This window comes from Hyperolius riggenbachi, chromosome 8 (assembly GCF_040937935.1).
Source record: "Hyperolius riggenbachi isolate aHypRig1 chromosome 8, aHypRig1.pri, whole genome shotgun sequence".
Classification (NCBI taxonomy): domain Eukaryota; kingdom Metazoa; phylum Chordata; class Amphibia; order Anura; family Hyperoliidae; genus Hyperolius; species Hyperolius riggenbachi.
In genome coordinates this window covers 147,790,331-147,812,571 of record NC_090653.1, presented here as the reverse complement: position 1 = coordinate 147,812,571, position 22,241 = coordinate 147,790,331, and the positions used below count along the sequence as shown (strand labels likewise).

General features: G+C 44.0%; 1 protein-coding gene across 2 annotated transcripts in view; it reads left to right on the top strand.

Moving 5' to 3' along the window:
* CUL4B (cullin 4B) overlaps nt 1–22,241 on the top strand; it is a 93,466-nt gene that overhangs the window by 21,021 nt on the left and 50,204 nt on the right. For both annotated transcript variants that reach the window (XM_068251201.1, XM_068251200.1), the window contains exon 3: nt 19,588–19,703. In XM_068251201.1, coding sequence (XP_068107302.1) covers nt 19,588–19,703 — 116 coding nt within the window. The remainder of the gene's footprint in view (nt 1–19,587; nt 19,704–22,241) is intronic.

The window sequence follows — 22,241 nt, the reverse complement described above, 5'->3', positions numbered from 1 at the left end:
CAGGCACTCTGGTTTCCTGCACAACCCAAAAACATACAGATAAGTTAATTCGCTTCCCCCTAAATTGGCCCTAGACTACGACACACACACACACACACACACACACACACACACACACACACACACACACACACACACACACACACACACACACACACACACACACACACACACACACACCTGTAGTATGGATTAGATTGTGAGCCCCTTTGAGAGACAGTTAAGTGACTAGACAATATACTCTCTACAGCGCTGTGGAAGATGTCAACGCTATATAAATAGTCTAGCCAGGTAGGTGCCTCCAGTATAGGTAGCCAGTATAGTTGCCCCCCCCCGTATAGGCTAGTTGCCTCCAGTATAGGTAGCCTGTATAGTTGCCCTCAGTATAGGCTAGCCAGGTAGGTGCCTCCAGTATAGGTAGCCAGTATAGTGGCCCCCAATATAGGCTAGGTGCCTCCAGTATAGTTGCCCCCAGTATAGTTGCCCTCAGTGTAGGTATAGATGCCTCCAGTATAGGTAGCCAGTATAGGTGCAGTGGCAGGGGAGAGCAGGCAGTAACAGCCCACCTTCCTTCAGCCACAGGCGACGACACCTGGGAGAAAGAAGACTGTCTGTGGCTGAAGGAAAGTGAGTTATTTCTCCCCCCCCCCCCCCTGCTGCTTTAAGGCCAAGTATGTGTGACACAATGGGTTAATTGGTTTGGTAGGGTGAAGACACTGTCACTTTTTAATACATTGAAGGGGAAAAACAAATCTCAAGTCTCACATTCGGGAACCTACAGGAGCTCAAAACTGGACTTACGATTTGAGTCCAAAAACCACAAGTGTATAAAAATGTATTAGAAAATGTTAATTTTTTAACCTGTGCACAGTGTTCATTACGATTTATGTTGACAGTTGCAGAAAGGAAATTTTATTCTAAAGCCTGCTACACCCTTTTAATTATGATTGGCCAATCGCTGACCAATTTTACCACCTACTACTTTTGATTAGAGGTGGTCAATAAGATGTACCGTACATAGTTCCGAGTTGATGCAGCATTCTGCAAATTTTGTAGGCAAATCCTGTTGCTTGAAAATGGACCAATTTATCCTGGAATGTTGGAATTCGATTCCTGCATAAATTTGAATACAAAGGTTTAATCCTGCATCCACTTGAAATTATTTGACTATCCCATCTTTATGCCTGAAAGATTTGGCCTCTAGAGGATGTGTTTTTTGTTTTGTTTTTTTTTTCTCCATACTCCTCATCATGTTACTTATCTGTCAATTAACCTCATTAGTTGTGAGATGTTTCAACAGGTGTTGGTTTTGTAGTATGCCACTTTATATTTATAGCTACCTGTGTACCAACTCTTTGAAACCCTTTTCTGGCATTCACTTAAAATTCTTTATTTTTTGTACAATAGTATTTTACAGTTTGCTTTTTCTTTGTATTGCTATCCATTAATTACTTTAGAGAGATTTAAATGATTTGCAAACTGTAATGTCTTCACTTACATTTCACAAAGCATACTTCGGGGCAGTAGTAGCAGGGAGGGGAAGGTTGGCAAGCTTTTATGCCATTCAGTGGAATACTCAGTACTATGGAAATAAGACGGACCGTATTATGACCTGTGTGTATATGTATAGTGGGTTATATTATAGGTATGTATGTGTACACACACACACACACACACACACACACACACACACACACACACACACACACACACACACACACACACACACACTCGCACACACTCGCACACACTCGCAAAAGTATTTGGCCCCCTTCCACATTTTGTCACATTACTGCCACAAACATGAATCAATTTTAATGGAGTTCCACGTGAAAGACCAATACAAAGTGGTGTACACGTGAGAAGTGGAACGAGAATCTTACATGATTCCAAACATTGTTTTACAAATACATAACTGCAAAGTGGGGTGTGCGTAATTATTCAGCCCCCTTTAGTCTGAGTGCACTCAGTTGCCCATAGACATTGCCTGATGAGTGCTAATGAGTAGAGTGCACCTGTGTGTAATCTAATGTTAGGACAAATACAGCTGCTCTATGACGGCCTCAGAGGTTGTCACAGTAGGACGTTGCGTTTTGATGTGACGTTAAAGTCGCAACGCAAATTAAAACGCAAAGCCCCAAAAAAGTCGCACCGCAACTTAAAGCAGTAGGATCAGCCATACTATGCCAGGGAAAAAAACACATATATAAGTAGATAAATACTTGATCTACTTACATAACACATGTATTATACTGTCCGTGTTTTGATTTCAGTGAATGCTATACAGTAAATGACAAGAATTCTGTTCCTGGTGGGGGCCATGTCTTTAGCCCACAGTTAAGGCTAACTCGTGATGTCATTTCTGCCCTTTACTTTTTTCTTGTCTCCTCCAATCGCTGAGTCTCCTCAGCCTTGCTTGTAAACACAAGTGAGTAGAGGATTAGGTTTCAGATAAGCAGCTGGCAGGGAAATGGAAGACGAAGAATAGATTATAGATAAAAAGAACCCCCAGCGTGCAATTCTTTGGCACGACTACTAAAGGGCTAGTGCTCCTTAAGTATGTGATAACTCCAAATCATAACAGCAGAAAAAGTTTTGAATGCAGGCTTAGCATCTTTATCACTTAATACACTCAGACCAGTTGCTGTTGAAATTAGATTTTTATGGTGACGATACTGCTTTAATGCCCCGTTATTGTCGCATACAGTAGAGCATATAGGCAATGAAAAGTATGCTTCCAAATCATTACTGAGCATGTGCAAACAGTAAAACGCAGCTAATAACGTGTAGAACGCACAGCATGCAGCACTTTCTAATAATGCTACACGTTGCACACAAACAAAACGTGCACTGTGAATGTCGCACAGACTTAGTATTGCTGTGCGTTAGTCTGCATTATAAGATTTTATAACGTGCGACTTTAACGTTGCAGTGTGGAAGAGGCCTAAGAGAATATTGGGAGCAACAACACCATGAAGTCCAAAGAACACACCAGACAGGTCACGGATAAAGCTATTGAGAAATTTAAAGCAGGCTTAGGCTACAAAAAGATTTCCAAAGCCTTGAACATCCCACGGAGCACAGTTCAAGCGATCATTCAGAAATGGAAGGCGTATGGCTCAACTGTAAACATACCAAGACAAGGCTGTCCACCTAAACTCACAGGCTTAACAAGGCGAGCGCTGATCAAAAATGCAGTCAAGAGGCCCATGGTGACTCTGGACGAGCTGCAGAGATCTACAGCTCAGGTGCGGGAATCTGTCCATAGGACAACTATTAGTCGTGCACTGCACTTAGTTGGCCTTTATGGAAGTGGCAAGAAGAAAGCCATTGTAACAGAAAAGCATAAGAAGTCCCGTTTGCAGTTTGCCACAAGCCATGTGGGGGACACCGCAAACCTATGGAAGGTGCTCTAATCCAATGAGACCAAATTGGAACTTTTTGGACAAAATGCAAAATGCTATGTGTGGCGGAAAACTAACACTGCACATCACTCAACACACCATCCCCACTGTCAAATGTGGTGGCAGCATCATGCTCTGGGGGTGCTTCTCTTCGGCAGGGACAGGGAAGCTGGTCAGAGTTGATGGGAAGATGGATAGAGCAAAATACAGGGCAATCTTGGAAGAAAACCTCCTTGGAGTCTGCAAAAGACTTGAGACTGGGGCGGAGATTCACCTTCCAGCAGGACAACGACCCTAAACTTAAAGCCAGGGCAACAATGGAATGGTTTAAAACAAAACATATCGAAGTGTTAGAATGGCCCAGTCAAAGTCCAGATCTAAATCCAATCGAGAATCTGTGGCAAGATCTGAAAACTGCTGTTCACAAACGCTGTCCATCTAATCTGACTGACCTGGAGCTGTTTTTACAAAGAATGGGCAAGGACTTCAGTCTCTAGATGTGCAAAGCTGGTAGAGACATACCCTAAAAGACTGTCAGCTGTAGTTGCAGCAAAAGGTGGTTCTACAAAGTACTAAGGGAGCTGAATAATTACGCACACACCACTTTGAAGTTATTTATTTGTAAAAATGTTTGGAATCGTATGATTTTCGTTCCACTTCTCACGTGTACACCACTTTGTATTGGTCTTTCATGTGGAATTCCAATAAAATTGATTCATGTTTGTGGCAGTAATGTGGCAAAATGTGGAAAACTTAAAGGGGGCCAAATACTTTTGCAAGCCACTGTATACACATTCCACTGAATTATATAATGAAGAGTGCAGGGGGAGTGTATAAGCAGAATGTCAGCAATAACTGAAGCATAAAACTGTGTGTGTGTGTGTGTATTTATGTGTATGTATATTTATAATAAAATATTTTAGTTAGTGCTCTTGCCTTGCACCGCTGGGTCCCCGGTTTGTATCCCGGCCAGGTCAACATCTTCAAGGAGTTTGTATGTTCTTCTCGTGCCTGTGTGGGTTTCCTCCGGGCACCCTGGTTTCCTCCCACATCCCAAAAACACAGATACGGATAAGTTAATTGGCTTCTCTCTAAATTGGCCCTAGACTATGATGCATGCACTACATGATAAATAGACATATGCCTATTGTAGGGACTAGATTGTGAGCCCCTCTGAGGGGACAGCTGGTGACCAGACAATATGCTCTGTACAGGTCAGCGTGATATACAGTGATGTGAAAAACTATTTGCCCCCTTCCTGATTTCATATTCTTTTGCATGTTTGTCACACTTAAATGTTTCTGCTCATCAAAAACCATTAACCACCCTGGCGTTCTATTAAGATCGCCAGGGCGGCTGCGGGAGGGTTTTTTTTAAATAAAAAAAAAACTATTTCATGCAGCCAACTGAAAGTTGGCTGCATGAAAGCCCACTAGAGGGCGCTCCGGAGGCGTTCTTCTGATCGCCTCCGGCGGCCAGAAGTAACACGGAAGGCCGCAATGAGCGGCCTTCCGTGTTTTGCTTACTTCGTCGCCATGGCGACGAGTGGAGTGACGTCATGGGCGTCAGCCAACGTCCTGACGTCAGCCGCCTCCGATCCAGCCCTTAGCGCTGGCCGGAACTTTTTGTTCCGGCTACGCTGGGCTCAGGCGGCTGGGGGGACCCTCTTTCGCGGCGATCAGGCAGCACACGCGGCTGGCAAAGTGCCGGCTGCGTGTGCTGCTTTTTATTTGATTTGATGAAAATCGGCCCAGCAGGGCCTGAGCGGCAGCCTCCGGCGGTGATGGACGAGCTGAGCTCGTCCATACCGCCCGGCTGGTTAACTATTAGTCAAAGATAACATAATTGAACACAAAATGCAGTTTTAAATGATGGTTTTTATTATTTAGTGAGAAAAAAAACCTCAAAACCTACATGGCCCTGTGTGAAAAAGAAATTGCCCCCTGGACCTAATAATTGGTTGGGCCACCCTTAGCAGCAATAACTGCGCTGCGTAATATGTTGGTGCTTTATAAATACAATAAATAAATAATAAATAACTGCAATCAAGCGTTTGCGATAACTTGCAACGAGTCTTTTACAGCGCTCTGAAGGAATTTTGGCCCACTCATATTTGCAGAATTGTTGTAATTCAGCTTTATTTAAGGGTTTTCTAGCATGAACCGCCTTTTTTAAGGTCATGCCACAACATCTCAATAGGATTCAGGTCAGGACTTTGACTAGGCGACTCCAAAGTCTTCATTTTGTTTTTCTTCTGCCATTCAGAGGTGGATTTGCTGGTGTGTTTTGGGTCATTGTCCTGCTGCAGCACCCAAGATCGCTTCAGCTTGAGTTTACGAATAGACGGCCGGACATTCTCCTTCAGGATTTTTTGGTAGACAGTAGAATTTACGGTTCCATCTATCACAGCAAGCCTTCCAGGTCCTGAAGCAGCAAAACAACCCCAGACCATCACACTACCACCACCATGTTTTACTGTTGGTATGATGTTATTTTGCTGAAATGCTGTGTTACTTCTACGCCAGATGTAACGGGACACACACCTTCCAAAAAGTTCAACTTTTGTCTCGTCGGTCCATAAAGTATTTTTCCAAGTCTTGGCAATCATTGAGATGTTTTTTTAGCAAAATTGAGACGAGCCTTCATGTTCTTTTTGCTTAAAAGTGGTTTGCGCCTTGGATATCTGCCATGCAGGCCATTTTTGCCCAGTCTCTTTCTTGTGGTGGAGTCGTGAACACTGACCTTAATTGAGGCAAGTGAGGCCTGCAGTTCTTTAGATGTTGTCCTGGGGTCTTTTGTGGCCTCTCGGATGAGTTTTCTCTGCGCTCTTGGGGTAATTTTGGTCGGTCGGCCGGCCACTCCTGGGAAGGTTCATCACTGTTCCATGTTTTTGCCATTTGTGGATAATGGCTCTCACTGTGGTTCGCTGGAGTCCCAAAGCTTTAGAAATGGCGTTATAACCTTTACCAGACTGATAGATCTTTTCTTTGGATCTTGGCATGATGTCTAGCTTTTGAGGTGCTTTTGGTCTACTTCTCTGTGTCAGCTCCTATTTCAGTGATTTCTTGATTGAAACAGGTGTGGCAGTAATCAGGCCTGGGGGTGACTACAGAAATTGAACTCAGGTGTGATAGACCACAGTTATTTTTTTAACAAGGGGGGCAATCATATTTTCACACAGGGCCATGTAGGTTTTGAGTTTTTTTTCCTCACTAAATAATAAAAACCATCATTTAAAACTGCATTTTGTGTTCAATTGTGTTATTTTTGACTAATAGTTAACGGTTTTTGATGAGCAGAAACATTTAAGTGTGACAAACATGCAAAAGAATAAGAAATCAGGAAGGGGGCAAATAGTTTTTCACATCACTGTAAATACTTAAATATATATTTATGTTCCTGGTTGTAGCTGACAGCAGGACACTTTCTGCTTATACACTCCCCCTGCACTCTGCAATCGATGGAAAACCTTAGCTTGAAGTGGTTGGAAGGTATGTAACATGAAATGCATCTCTTAACTGCCAACACTTAGGAATTTTAAAATATAACTGAAATGAGAGTGATATGGAGGCTGCCATATTTATTCCCTTTTAAACAATACTAGTTACCTGGCTAGCCGGCTGATCTTCTGCCTCTAATAATTTTAGTCCTAGACTAAAACTAGTCCTTGGTAAGAGTACTTGTAGAATACAGGAACAAAGAACATCTATCAGGCCCTAGGCAATGTGACTGTGGGTACATGTAAGTGTGATGTGCAGGTACTCTGCAGGAGAATGAGGGGATTTTTCCTCTATTACACATTCTTCATGCACAATCTGAACCAGGTTTATGGGTGATAGACAACACCTCTGTGTTCAATGTGCACGACATTCTCAGTGGATTCCCTGCAGCTCTGTGGGGAGTGCATATGTAGAGTATAGTACTACTGTGTAACAAAGTAAACAGTCACAATCCGATATGTGTATCTGAATACAGGGACTGCTTTATTGAAGCAGCACAAGTAACTATTTTTTGATTGGTTTATTTCATTTTTGTGGACTAAGCAGAGCTATTACTGTGTGTATATAAATTCATTATGATGACTATTATCTGAGAAATAGAACATTTTATCATATTTTCAATTTTAATTACAGTTTAAATTCATTAGGAGTCTAAGTCGGTGCATTTTTTCCCGACTCCAGGTACCCAAAAATTGCTCCGACTCCACAGCCCTGGATGGGAGCATCGGTGAGTAGCTATCCGGGCACAGGATGTCTGTGGGGGACCACTAGAAGCCCCAGGGAAGTTCTACTCCCCCCCCCCCCCCCCTTAAGTAAAGCTTAAAGGGATACTGTAGGGGGGCCGGGGGAAAATGAGCTGAACTTACCCAGGGCTTCTAATGGTCCCCCGCAGACATCCTGTGTTGGCGCAGCCACTCACCGATGCTCCGGCCCCGCCTCCAGTTCACTTCTGGAATTTCTGACTTTAAAATCAGAAAACCGCTGCGCCTGTGTTGCTGTGTCCTCGCTCCCGCTGATGTCACCAGGAGTGTACTGCGCAGACACAGACCATACTGGGACTGCGCTGTGCGCTCTTGATGACATCAGCGGATCGAGGACACGGCAACGCAGGCGCAGTGGTTTTCAGACTTTAAAGTCAGAAATTCCAGAAGTGAACTGGAGGCGGGGCCGGAGCATCGGTGAGTGGCTGCGCCAATACAGGATGTCTGCGGGGGACCATTAGAAGCCCCGGGTAAGTTCAGCTCATTTTCCCCCGACCCCCCCCCCCCCCCCCCCTACAGTATCCCTTTAAAGTAGTCCTTTAAGCTTTACTTATCTGTGCCTCTTTCAGACCCTAGAAGCATGGCTGTGGAGTTGGCACAAAAATCATCTGACTCCTCAGTTTTTTAAACCACTGACTCCAACTCCAGGCACCCCAAGATTGCTCAGACTCCTCAACCAAAAGACATGCCTAGAAGTCTGCCTGATCCATCGCTAACGTTCTGCTGTCCTCCAGGCTGTTGCTGTCCTCTCTGTATGATCGCTGACCTCTGGCTGCGTCGTGAGCTTCTGTGCATGCCCGGGCATACATCTCTTCTGATACACGACTGGGACAGGAAAAGACTGACAGTGGTGCTTGATACATTTAATAACTCTTTATTGAATACCAGTTTGGATTAAGGAGTGATTTTTCTTTTTCTAAAAGGTTTGGCTTTACATTGTACTGACATTATCTACTAGATTCCCTTCCCCCTCTCCAACTATGTCAAATAGATGACTTGTGTAACCAATAGTGTACAGGGAACAGCATGTTAGGGCACCAGAGTTCTTCCCTTCATCAGATTACACTTCCCCAGTAGCCACTCAGTGCTTTTCTGTTGATGTAACAAATTCCCTTCTGCAGTATCTACTGCAGCAAGGATACAAGAAGTACTGTTGTGTATATAGTAAAAAGAACAGATGTAATCGCGGTATTTGTCATAAACCTGATATAGATGATACACTTGTTTTTAATTACATTGCAATACAAAGTAACCTTTCTAATTCAGTCTTGTGTTTTCTAAAATTGTTTGGAATTTACAGTTCATTTTCTTGGTTATCATGACAACAGTACACTATTTAATGCATAGGACTGCACAGAATGCTCAACTACCTGTGTGTGTAGTTGTGTGCGGGAAGTAAAAAGTCAGAGGAAGATTAGAATTGATTAACCACCCTGGCGTTCTATTTTCCCAGGATTTCCGTGCAAAAAGTGGTTCAATTAATTTCCAATAATTCTCAACTTTATTTTATTTATTTTTTTGCAATCCATTTTTTATTTATTTTTTATATTGAATTCAATACAGGTTATTGTATTGAATTCAATAAAAAAAGTGTTTGCTGAGAGATGTTGCTGTGTGACCCTGGTGCCATCAATGCCGTTCAACAGGGGAAATGTGATCGCCGAGGGAGAAGCAAAATCCCCCAAGGGACATGGAAGAAGGCACAGGGGAAGCTGTCAGAGGTACGCGACGAGGGATCAGCATGCCAATGGTGAGTATAAGACACAGATGTATAGCCAGATGTAGCCTGGTGTAGTTAGCCAGATGTGCAGCCAGGTATAGTTAGCCAGATGTATTAGCCAGGAATAGGTAGCCAGATGTTTTGCTAGGTATATAGTGAGCCAGGTATATAGTGAGCCAGATGTTTTGCTAGGTATGTAGTGAGCCAGATGTTTGCCAGGTATATAGGAGACAGATGTGCAGCCAGGTCTAGGGAGCTAGATGTATAGGGAGCCAGGTTTGCAGGTGCCTCTGTGTCCCAACCCCCCCCCCCCCATTGCCCCTGATCCCTGTACTCCCCCCTGACTGTGGCTGGGTTCTCCTTCTATGTGGGCTGGTGGTGGCCTGCGGGGATCCCCCTTCTGTGGGGGGAGGGGGTGTCCCCTTCTATGGGTGGTGTCTCCTTCATCTGGGGGCTGTGGGTGGCCTCTCCCCCCTCTTCCCCCCTCCCTCCCAATTCCCCCCCCCCCCCCCCCAGTCAGGAGCCCTGATCTACGCACCTGAGGGCTTTCTTCTGCGGTGGAAGCGGCGCACTTCCTCCTCCATTGCAAAGTCTCGTGTTCTTTATAATTACAGTTGCGAGGCTTGGTGACATCACCGAGCCTCGTAACTGTAACGACAGAGACCGGGACTTCGCCGATGGAGGAATGAGGGTGTCCATCGTGCGTACATTTGAATACGGCGCTGGTAGACTTGGGCGCAGGATCCAGCTGTTAAATGGCTGGTCCTGCTTCTGCACAAGTCCGGGGCGTTTTAATTACTATTCCCCCTCCAGGCCGACATGGATAGTGGGGGAATGAAATAATTCGGCTTCCAGCGATTGCTGGAGGCCGAATTATTGTGTTTTTTAAACAACTTCGGCTCCGTCTTCTGACGGAGCCGACCTTCCTCACTGAGCGCCGCTATAGACTGATTCCTATTACAGTCTATGGCGGCGCTGGCTGCGCCCAAAGCTAGCAGCGCTGAAAAGCACTGCTCCGTCCATCGTGGCCAGTGCAGGAGAAAGCTCTCAGGTGAGTAGATCAGGGCTCCTGACTGGGGGGGGGGGGGGGGGGGCATGGGGGATCGGGAGGGGGGAAGAGGGAGAGGCCACCCACACACCCCATAGAAGGGGACCCTCCCCCCACAGGGTTCCCCGCCGGCCACCACCAGCCCGCACAGAAGGGGGAGTCCCCGACGGCCATGACCAGCCCCTATAGAAGGGGACACCCCCCCCGCACAAAAGGGGTATCCCCGCAGGCCACCACCAGCCCGCAAAGAAGGGGGATCTCCCACACACACACAGGAGTCCCTGGCCAGCATGAACAAAAGGGGGATTCCTTCCCCCCCCCCCTCCCCTGCACAGAGAAGGGGGATTCCCGCACGCAGCTGAGCACATTCTCTGCCCCGCTGGCTGCACAGGGAAGGTGGCGATGAAAAACCCAGGTTGGGCGTTGTTAGAATCTGATCGATTAAGTCCACAGAGGAGAGTCACCCTGGAGAGAAAGGAGCTAGTATAGACCCAAACTGAGTGATGGTGATATATGCATCTAATAGAGCCTAACGATTCTGAAAAAAAAGGTAACCATAAAATTAAATTGAAACCAACAGTTCATCAAGGTATACATGATCCAGACACTGACCCGCCACCCAATTTGCTGATGGATCTAATACCCAACCTGCAATCCGACCCCCAACCCTTTACACATACACATTAGAAAGCTGTAAAGTAAATAACTCCTATTTTTTCTTTTTTTATACACAAAACCAAGGAAGAGCTTTGAGGTTTTTTTTCTTTTTTACTTTTATGACAATCAATGAAAACAGAGAGAAGTAACAATCCTCAAGTAATGAATAGCATAACAAGCATCCACATCCTTGTGTCCTTCTGCTTTAGACTGTGCTGAACACAATGAAAGCCCAAGTAACCCTTTATAATGAAAACCACATAAGCTGGATTAGTGCTGCTTTAAGGGCAACTGAAGTGAGAGGGATATGGAGGCTGCCATATTTATTTCCTTTTAAGCAATACCAGTTGCCTGGCTGTACTGCAGATCGTCTGCCTCTAATACTTTTAGCCGTGGTCCCTGAACAAGCATGCAGCAGATCAGATGTATCTGACATTGGCCTCAATTCACTAAGCTTATCTCTTGACTTTAATAACGTTTCTAGAGTTATCACCATGGTGATAAGGCATGTAGTATTCAGGAAACTTTTTACCTCAGGCAAACTTAAAGTTAACTCTTCTGTCTTTAAGTTAAGGTGAGATCTGTAAAGTTAACTCTTCAATCCTTAAAATAACTCCAGAATTCTGAAAATAACTACAGAGGTAACTTAAGGAATGGAGAGATAAGATTACTATGTCACTGTGTGGAGGTAAGTTTTCTCTTGCTTTATCTCCAGCATGATCTTAGTGAATTGAGGCCATTGTCAGATCTGACAAGTTTAGCCGCATGCTTGTTTCTAGTGTTATTCAGACACTTATGCAGCCAAATAGATCAGCAGGGCTGCCAGTAAAATATTGCTTAGAAGGAAATAAATATGGCAGCCTCCGTATCCCTCTGACTTCAGTTGTCCTTTAAGGCACTGCTGCTCTACTCTTCTCACAATGGCTGCATAAATCAGCTGTCCAGGAAAAGGCCTCCTGTTTGCAACACTAGCAGCTTTTCCAACAGAGATAAGTACCACTTCTATTTCTGGTGCCTCTTCTACCAGCCATGCTTCCTACAAGCTGTCATTGGTCTGTGGGAGACGGCTAGAAGAGCCACCAGAAATAGAAGGGATTTTGCAGCCTTGATCTCTGTAGAGGGAAGCTGCTAGGACAGCAAGGAGGCCCTGGCCAGATTTATGCAGCCACTTCAAGGTGCAAGTGTTATGGTGTGCTACAGCCTCAGGCATCACTAGAGCTTCTGGTTTTGGTTTTTGATATGATTTACATGGGATTAAAAAATTGCCCAGTGTTCAGACAAGGTACACAGCCATTTGCCATGGGCAGCATTAGACTGTTAATCTGAACTTGCACATAAAGTCTTGTTTAAAAACTTTTTTGAATGCAAGGTGTTTTTTTTTATTTATTTATTTATTTATTTTTACAGTCAGACATGTGTAGGAACAGGTATCTTTCATAAGTTATACCAGCTCAGAAGCAATAACCATGGCAATTCTGTATCAAAACTAGGATTACATAGGAGTGCAACAAGAAAACGTTTAGAATACAACGATTCACAAGCAGAACACCCATGGAAATGTACAGACAAAAGGCTACCTGAACAGAGCATTCATGAGTTGCCAGTCTGAACCAACATGAAGTTCATTGGAGAAGATTTATCAACACAATTGAAAGAAAACCTGCAGCAAAACTTGGACAGTACTTCATCCATGTCTCACTTTTTGCTTTAGTTGTGGCTGCAACTTTGCTTCCCTTTACTGTATCTATTTCTTTGCTTACAGGTTTACTGTGAGAGCATACTCAGAACAACCTCTAGTCCTTGTCCAGTCAAATATCCCCAGTCATTAAACAGAGGTAGACCTAACTTACCACCCTTACTCTTTCAGATGAGCGTGCCCAGTTTGACTAAATGAGTTCTGACCAACTATATAAAAAAATAAAAAGCGCATCTTCAATCTCACACTGGTATATTCCCAGTTAGGTGTATGTATGCTGACATTAAATATGAGCACCAGCCATCAAGTTGGCAAATATTCTCGTCTCAGATTTGGGTAATCAAAACAGAGAATTGTCTTATACTTGCTTTTAACTACCTGCACCCAATATGCAATGCTTTCATTCTGCACCTGACCCTTATAAGGATCAATGCGATTACCGTAAATCTGGCTCACACTTTTGGGTAGCCAACAAACCTTAATGGTTACCACTTTATTGCCTAAGAATAGGCATCAATTGTGAGGTTCTTTTTTTCCCACCCAGCACTATTTCCGCATGCTCCCAAGGCCTTAGATGGTTTTGCTACGGTAGGCAAAGAGGGGAAGTGACCCTTTCAAATGAGCATGAGAGGGGCTGTTTTCCATTTTCCACCCATTTTTTTTTCTCTTGCGCAAAACAAAAACACATGCCCAGGATGCTCCTCTTCTTCGAAGGAAAAAAGAACTGCATGATCGTCTTAGTTGTACTGGGCATGCGCGGACCATTCTCACACGTGCCCAGCATGGATATGCTCTTACACAGCAGGAGCATTGCCATGAAAAACATTTGACAAGTTGTTATAGAGAGGATCTGGGAAGGCTCTGGACTGGGGAATTTTTCCTACTTTAAAGCTTACCTGAAAAGATATGTGAGTTGAGATAAGCATAGGCACATATAGCAATAGACTGAAACACAGGTTAAATACTGCCCCCCTGAAAAGTAAATAGAAGGCAAACCCCTTATATCTGGCAGAGGTATATAGCATTTTGTTGCTGAAAAGTCAAAGGGCATTACTTCTGTGTTGCTACATTTTAGCAGTTTTTACTTTTAGACTGTCATGGCTTCTGTTTAGAATTCAGTCTAAAGGGTCAGGTGCGTACATTTTCAACGCATTGAACCACTAACGCGTAAAAATGTATGTGTTAATGTTTCTGCACCAGTGGGAATGCGTAAGAATGTACGCAATGCGGCCCGCTGACCCCGAGGTCAGCAAAAACTAAACTAGCTGACGGAGGGGGACCAGAGCAGCAGTGAGTGACTACGAGGGCACAGGATAGCTGCATGGGGCTGGTAGAAGCCCCAGGTAAGTGAAACTCTTTTTTTTTTTTTTTTTTTTTTTTGTGCCTAATAACTCCTTTAAAGAGTAACTGTCGGGCATAAAATGAAAAATCAATTCTTTATTTTTATCTGGTAAAAAAAGTAATAAAGATGCTAACCAGGCAATCCAAAAGTTAAAATCACTATTACTTTTCTTGTTGATAAATGATCACTCCCCAGTTTACCTTAGTCTTATTTGGTACACACAAAAAGGAAGCAGGGCATGCTGCGTTGTCCTTTTTTTGCTTCTGTACTTCCCCCTCAGACTTAACTAATGCAGCCTGATTGGCTGAAGCCTCATTACCTTCTGTTTCCCCTCCCACACCTCTGTTCCTCTCTGATTGGCCAATATTTCTCATGCTGACCAAGAGTCCCACATCTCCAGAGTCCGTGTCACCAAATGTCAGGGATGCGCTATTCGGTCAGGGCTTGTACGTAGTGTTCCGTATTTTTAAATGCTATCCATTGAGCCCACGGACAATGCACTTTCTATAGTGAAGGGTGGGCAAATCAGGCAGAGGAGACTAAGAGAGGAAATTACATCAGAATTGGCTTCAAAATAGCCACACTTAAAATGGGAAATGCAAAGAAGGATTTTTTTTTTCTGTAGAAAAATCACTAAAATCAAAACGTGGACCGTGCAATACATATGCAAGTAGAGCAAATATTTATCTACTTAAATATGTGAGTGTTTTTCTGAGATAGTATGGCTGACCATTTCTCTATAAAGCTTCTTTTTATTTTCTTCCAAATGTCTAAAATTGCACTTCTATGAATTGTGGTGTTATGTGCGTGTCTGCCCGCCAGTGGGTCCTCTCTACTCCCTTATCCTTGCCAGGGCTTCTTAGACCCTGAACAAGCATGCAGATCAGATGTCTGACTAGTTACTGAAAGCCACATGCTTGTTTCAGGTAGGGAGGGGGGGGAGAGAGAGATACAATTCTGGTTGCCCATGCCCCTTTACCCCCTGCTCTGATAGTAATGTAACATGACTCTTGGCTATGATGTCTCATATGTTCTTCTAGGGAGCTGCTGTGGAGAATACTATCTGGAACTACAGTATGTTGCTATGCTGTTTGGTTGGATTTTATTTGTATTTAGGAGGAAAGCTGGCACTGCTGTTAAGCGCGAACTCTTTATTGGATATAGTTGTGCATCAAATGTGCAATACAACATCACCAAGTGAAGGCAGATAACGTACCATTTAGATGAGGCACATGGTGTAGCGGTGGGTGCTGGGTACAAAGAAAGCCTGACAGCCGTTTCTCCCAAGGCTGTGCTACGAAGGCTGTGCACATTTGATGCACAACTATAACCAATAAAGAGTTTGCGCTTGCCTTAGGGCCGATTCAAACTTAGAAGTGCAAAACGCTGGCAATTTTTGCCAGCGTTTTACGGGAGTGATTTTTTTTTCCACGATTTCACGTGGAAAAATTAATGGACAGTGCAGCGATTTCTCCACGATTGCGTTTAGCGTTTCTATAGCACTGGAACGCGATCGCCTGAAAATGGTGCAGGCTACGCGTTTGTGTTTCACGATTTGCGGCGATTAGCGCAAATCGCCCAAATAAGAATGGGCCCATAGGGTTTTATTACACTAGAGTTTTCAAAAGCTCTAGTGTGAATGGGCCCTAACGTTCCTCTACCGATTGTGTATGCATTGCCCACCCTCCTCCCAGGCACTCCCACCCAGCTCTGCAATAGAAAGTGCGTTGTCTCAGCATGAGAAATATTGGCCAATCAGAGGGGGGAGCAGAGGACTGGCAGGGGAAAGCGGGGGAAAGAGGCTTCCACCAACACTGGTTAGCATTTTTACTACTTGTTTACCAGATAAAAGTAAAGAATTGATTTTTTATTTTTTATGCCTGACTGTTACACTTCAAGAGAAGTCGTGAGTTCTTTAGGCATTAACCTGGGATTCCGTGAGATTGCCTGAAATATTACAAACCTTTCTTTTAGGATGATATATTTTGGCTGGCCACCCCTGGAGACAGTTGACTGTGGGATGAATTGACACAGCTTGTGCGTGATCTGTCGTGATATCAAAGGCCCACTTCTTAAGGCAGTTTTGTAATCTTTTATAGCCTGATGAACATCAATAACTGATTTTTAGAGATCCTTAGAAATTACCTTTGTTCAAGGTATGACCTACTTTTATAAATGTGTTTTGCAAGCTCAGACTTGGATACTAGTGTCCTAGTTTTCTGTTCTTTATGTAAAGCAGAGCCTTCCATGTGCACCCCAGATTTTCATTCCATTGGTTGAAACGTCTAATTTTAATTTCTGTGCAAATATGCAAACAAACATTTTTTACATTTGCCAATGTAGAAAAGCCTATTAATTTTTTTTTTGCATTCAGCATGTGCCTGTCCTCAGGAAAATTTAGTGTGTGAAAATATTTACATGTCTGCAGAAAAAGAAAGGGGGTGAGGACCCTGCCTTTATTTTTACTTCAGACTGCTGGGGGGCCGGCGTATACATAAAATGATGTAGAAGTGTTTGCGGGCCAGACAGTGAAGCATACCCAGGTGACAACCTGCAGTCCAATTGGACAGCAGTATCACCTGATGTGGAATTTGATTGGAAACCAGCGAATTACTGCTTTCTGGCTTCCATGTGGATGGGTGGTGCCGGCACTGCTATTCTATATGCAGACCACCTATTGGTGGTAGCTGCATCTATAAGTAATACATTTTGTGTGTGGGGGGGGGGGGGCCGGTAAAAAAGCCTCAGGGGGCCACATTCGGTCCGCGGGCCTTAGTTTGAGGACCACTGCTCCAGCCCCTGATATCCTCTCTCAGCCACTGGCTCCCGGTCCCCTCCGCTGCAGAGGCCGACCTCTCAAGGTCATTGTCTACTGTGCAAGCGTTGCTGTCAATCAAGTCCACGTTGTCCGAAGTGTACTGTACTCTGGACAACGTGGACTCAATTGACAGCGGTGCTCGCGCAGTAGAACTCAGTAAATGAACATTCCACCGAGATCACCTGCTGATACTAAAGATGTTGCTGCCTGTGATGACTTTAAGTAAATCGGGGGGAGAAATGATTTTTAGGGTAAACACTGACTAATTTTATAAATATCGTAAAAAAAAAAAAAAAAAAAAAAAAAAAAGTAAGCAGTGTTATTCATTGATATTTTGACTACAGATCCTCTTTAAAAAGGAGCGGTTAGCCATAATATCTCAGAAAAAAAATCACATATATTAGTAGATAAATACTTGCTCTACATACATAATATATGTATTGCACTGTCCACGTTTTGATTTTAGTGAGTTTTATATAGTAAATAAAGATAATTCTCTTTCTGTCACTTTTCCATGTTGGAATCTCTGTGTCTGAAGCCAATCCTGATGTAATTTCCTCCCTTGGGGCCCTTTTCCACTAGAGCCTAGTGATTTTGCAATTCAGCAATCACAATCGGTTTGCAAAATAACCTAGGAATCGCTGTAGGTAATTTCCACTACCGCGATTTGATTTTTACAAAAGCGTGATCGCAGAGCAATTATTGCTGCGATTTTGCTGTGCAGTGCATAGCAAAATCGCAATCGGGGGGGGGGGGGGGGGGGGGGACGACTTAACTGAATCCCTAGCGTTTAGCGCAAACACTAGCGATTGCTAGTGGAAAAGGGCCCTTACTCTGTTTCCTCTTGCTGATTTTGTATGCATTGCCTGGCTTCCTCCCAGTCTTCAGACACTTCCACACAGCTCAGTAGTAAGAAGTGCATCATCGCAAATCATTGTGTGACTTTGCAGACCTGGTTTATTTTATGGATTTCAGCTGAGTCCCTTTCTTTGCTTCTCGGCACAAGAAATATTGGCCAATCAGAGAGGAAAAGAGGTATTGGAGAGGAAAATGGGAGTGAAAAACTTCAGCCAATCAGGCTGCATTAGTTATGTCTGAGGGGGAAAAAAAGGGAGGAAAGTAAAGAAACAGTATGCTCTGCAACTTCTCTTGCAACAGATGTACCAAATAAGAGCCAGGGGTCCTGGTAAATGATATTCTATTGTGAAGAAAATGAAGAGTGCTTTTTAACTTTTGGATTATTTGTTTACCATATAAAAATAGAGAATTTATTTTATGCCTAACGGTTACTCTTTAACCCTCCTGGCGGTCTATTAGAAACCACCAGGAGGCAGCGCAGCACTATTTAACATTTTTTTTGTTTTTTAAATCATGTAGCGAGCCTAGGGCTCGCTACATGATAGCCGCTGTACAGCGGCATCCCCCCGCCCGCTTCGATCGCCTCTGGCGATCTTTGATCAGGAAATCCCGTTCAAAGAACGGGATTTCCTGAAGGGCTTCCCCTGTCGCCATGGCGGGATGACGTCATGGACGTCGTGACGTCTAAGGGAGTCCCGATCCACCCCTCAGCGCTGCCTGGCACTGATTGGCCAGACAGTGCACGGGGTCTGGGGGGGAACACATTGGGATGATCGAGCGCGGAGCGGCGGCGATCGGAATGCACACGCAGCTAGCAAAGTGCCAGCTGCGTGTTGCAAAAAAAAGTGAGCAAATTGGCCCAGCAGGGCCTGAGAAATCCTCCTGCGTGGCATAGCCTAAGCTCAGCTCGGGCTTACCTCCAGGAAGGTTAAAGCCTCTTTCACAGTAGGACGTTGCAGTTTGATGCGACGTTAAAGTCGCAACGCCCCGTTATTGTCGCATACAGGCAATTGAAAGTATTCTTCCCAATCATTACTGAGCATGTGCAAACAGTCCAACACAGCTAATAACATGTATAACGCACAGCATGCAGCTCTTTCTAATAACGCTACACGTTACACACAAGCACAACGTGTGCACTGTGAATGTCACATAGACTTATTATTGCTGTGGGTTAGTCTGCCGTGTAATATTTTCTAACGTGCGACTTTAACGTCGCACTGTGAAAGAGGCCTAAATGATGTTAGATGAGGTGTATTGTAGACCAACATTTTTCTTATGAGTGCTTGTGTTTAAATGATGACATGGTCCTTTTTTCACTGAGTGTCTTTTATGCTGTACCTTCAAAATTTTGATAGGGTTTTGTGAAATCTTTGCAACCTAAAGCATCATACACACTTGGGGAGCTTGACGCCCATTGGGGATTTGGAATCGAATTCTTGGGCAACATTGCAGGGCCAAAGCTGTACAGACACGCTGCTAGGCTGCAGACTAGGTATGTCTTTTGCCGCTATGCGGGTGGAGGGGGTGTGCAGGTGTGACGTCATGTGCTAGCCAGGTCCGTGGGAAGAACAATGCTCTTGGCTGGCGCTCGGCCGAAGCGATCACCCAGGCTGGTCGAGGGAGTTGGGGCTCCTATATACACGCTGGATTCTTGGCAAAGCCTGTTATTATTGGACGCCTCGTCCTAGTTTCATTTATGCGTGTATACTCAAGATAATTGGACGGTTGTCATTTTCTTGTACGCTTGGCTTAATTTGTTTTAAATTGTTTGTGTTCACAGATAAACCAAAATTGCCTGAAAATTACACTGATGAAACCTGGCAGAAACTGAAAGATGCAGTTGAAGCCATTGAAAATAGCACTTCAATAAAATACAACTTAGAGGAATTATATCAGGTAAGCTTAACATTTTAGGATCGATGTAACAGCAAATTTAAGGTTTTTACTTTATTTTTTTATTCTGTAACAAAGTAATTGCCCTATGGAAAAGTTAGGGAGGCCACTAGTGATTGGCTGGCAGGAGCATGTGAGTGTACCTGGAAGTACTCGCCTGTTCAGTGGCGTGGAGCCCTGTTCCTCGCTGCAGAGACAACGAGCGGTCTGTGATGATGAAACAATTGTTGACTGAAGGATCTCTATGCTGGGTAAACCTGGGAAGGGTGATGTATTGCTTACATTGTGACATCTACTGGAAATGCTGAAACTTGCAATTGAACACAGCGGTGTGCATTTTACTTGTGCCCACGTGTTCTTTTTTGTTGTTGGGACCAATGGATCATGCTATACCTTGAAAACCACCTATTAGAAGGCACTGCCGAAAGTCTAAGCATGAGCACATGTCAAAATTGCCCCATCAGTACTGGAGGATCTAGGCTATCAACCAGAAAAGATCTTCCCTTTACACATTACAAGTGATGCAGCTTCTGGTATTATTCCGCATCTGCTGGGGTATTGTAAATGTCTTTGTAGGTCACCTTAGTCTGCAAGTAGACGTCTTAAGTCCACAACAGCAGCAGGGCCTCAATCAGGACCTGCATAAAGGTCCTAGACTACATTGCTGTGACATTGTGGTACATGGCTTTTGCTGCTCCACATTTTCCTATTGCAGGCTGTAATACTCTTCCAGTGGGATAGGCGATGGATCCAGTGCTTGGTAAAGAATGTTTGAGACTTCCTCCCTCACAAGTGGAGAATACTGAAAGCAGATGCCATCCATGGATGGGCTCTGTCCTAGAAATTTTCCTAGAAATTGAGATGGGTCATTAATTTCCTTGCTCTGGAAGAATTCTATCTAAGACAGTCCAGTATGGATACATTGCAAAACCAATAACCTACATCAGGGAGGCATCAAGAACGGGACTGCAACGGTGGTGGTAACAAGCATTCTACCCTGGGCAAAGCACAATGTTATGGCACAGTCAGTAATGCGTATCCCTGGGTCAAGAAATTACATGACGGACTTTGTAACTCAAAACTCCATAGACATGGAGGAATGGTCAGCACAATATGTAGCACCTCTTAGGGTCTCTGGATGTGTACTTTATGCAGTCCTGCTCAAACAAGAAATTTCCTAGATTTTATTGTAGAACGAGAACCAACAGCTGAAAATTGATGAACTAACAATCCTGTAGACACAATTAAGTCCTTTGTTGATCTTTTAATCCTTCCTCAACTCGCCACCCTTGAATGGCCACATGGGACCTTGTATCGGGATCTAGTACAGCCAGCAGACGTCAAATTCATTTTCTTTTCTTGCTCTATTATTTGTTCCAGGGAGTGCTTTAAAGTCTAAAACATAACCAGTGTACATTAGAACAAGTATTTTTATGAACTCGCTGAAAAATCTTTTCCACTTGTTTATTGGGTACACTCACTGAGCCCACACTTACTTTGCAAATAGCATCTGCTAGTACTGGTGTGTTGGAAGTTGGTCCATCCTTTAGTCACTAGTCTGCTGTGCTGTTCTACAGACACAAAATCGCCAAAAGAAGTGTAGGAAGCTGGCACTAGAATATCAGTGGGATACTACAATACATGTTTAAGCAACCTGTGCTCACACAAATAGACATTCCAATTTCCATAGAAGAATAGCTGGGTGTCTAGGTATGCAAATCAGGAAGCCTGTATTCAAAGGGGCGTGTACACAATAGCAGTGGGGGATAGTGGAGATGTCAGAGCCTAAGGGCTGTTTTGCAGCACAGCCGCTTCGGCAGAGGCAAACAAGTGACCTTTCTACGGACACTATTGCATGAAACAGATATCATAAAGTTGTTCATGTCTATGTGTCCACCCTCCATTAAAAGGGCTTTACTTCATTGGTAACACTGTTGTCTCTCCTGCTTCCATCACCAGATCTGAAACTGAGATTTCCTGGTGTATGCCTTCCAAGTCAAAGGGCTGTGCAATGTCTTATGCTAGGTACACACCATACAATTTTGTGTTAGATAGATCGTTCGATTTCTGTCATGTCCGATATTATTTCCAATTGTTTTTCTGGTCGATTTCTCATAGAAATGAAGGGAAATTAATAAGAAAAGATAAGAGAATCGAGCAGAAAATCAAGCGGAAAATCGACCGAAAAAACGCATCGTGTGTACTTAGCATAAGAGCCACGTCCTCTGACATAGAAGGCTTACAGTGCCAATCTCATCCATGGTATAGAGTTCTCAATTAATGTGTAATTTATGCTCCCGAAGAGAATTTTTAGAGTGGTAGAAAGACTTTTTAGGGAATTGGACTGCAATAAAAAAAAGCCCTGGGGTTAAAGGGACTCTGACCAGTAAATAAAAACAAAATCTGAACTTACCTGGAGCTTTCTCCAGCCCACTGTAGGTCGTGAGGTCCCTCGGCGTCCTTCTGGCTCCTCTCCCAGGCCCTGCTCAGAAATGGCTCCCGGCAACACTGGGACAGAGTGTTGGGCTCCCTCTTCCAGAA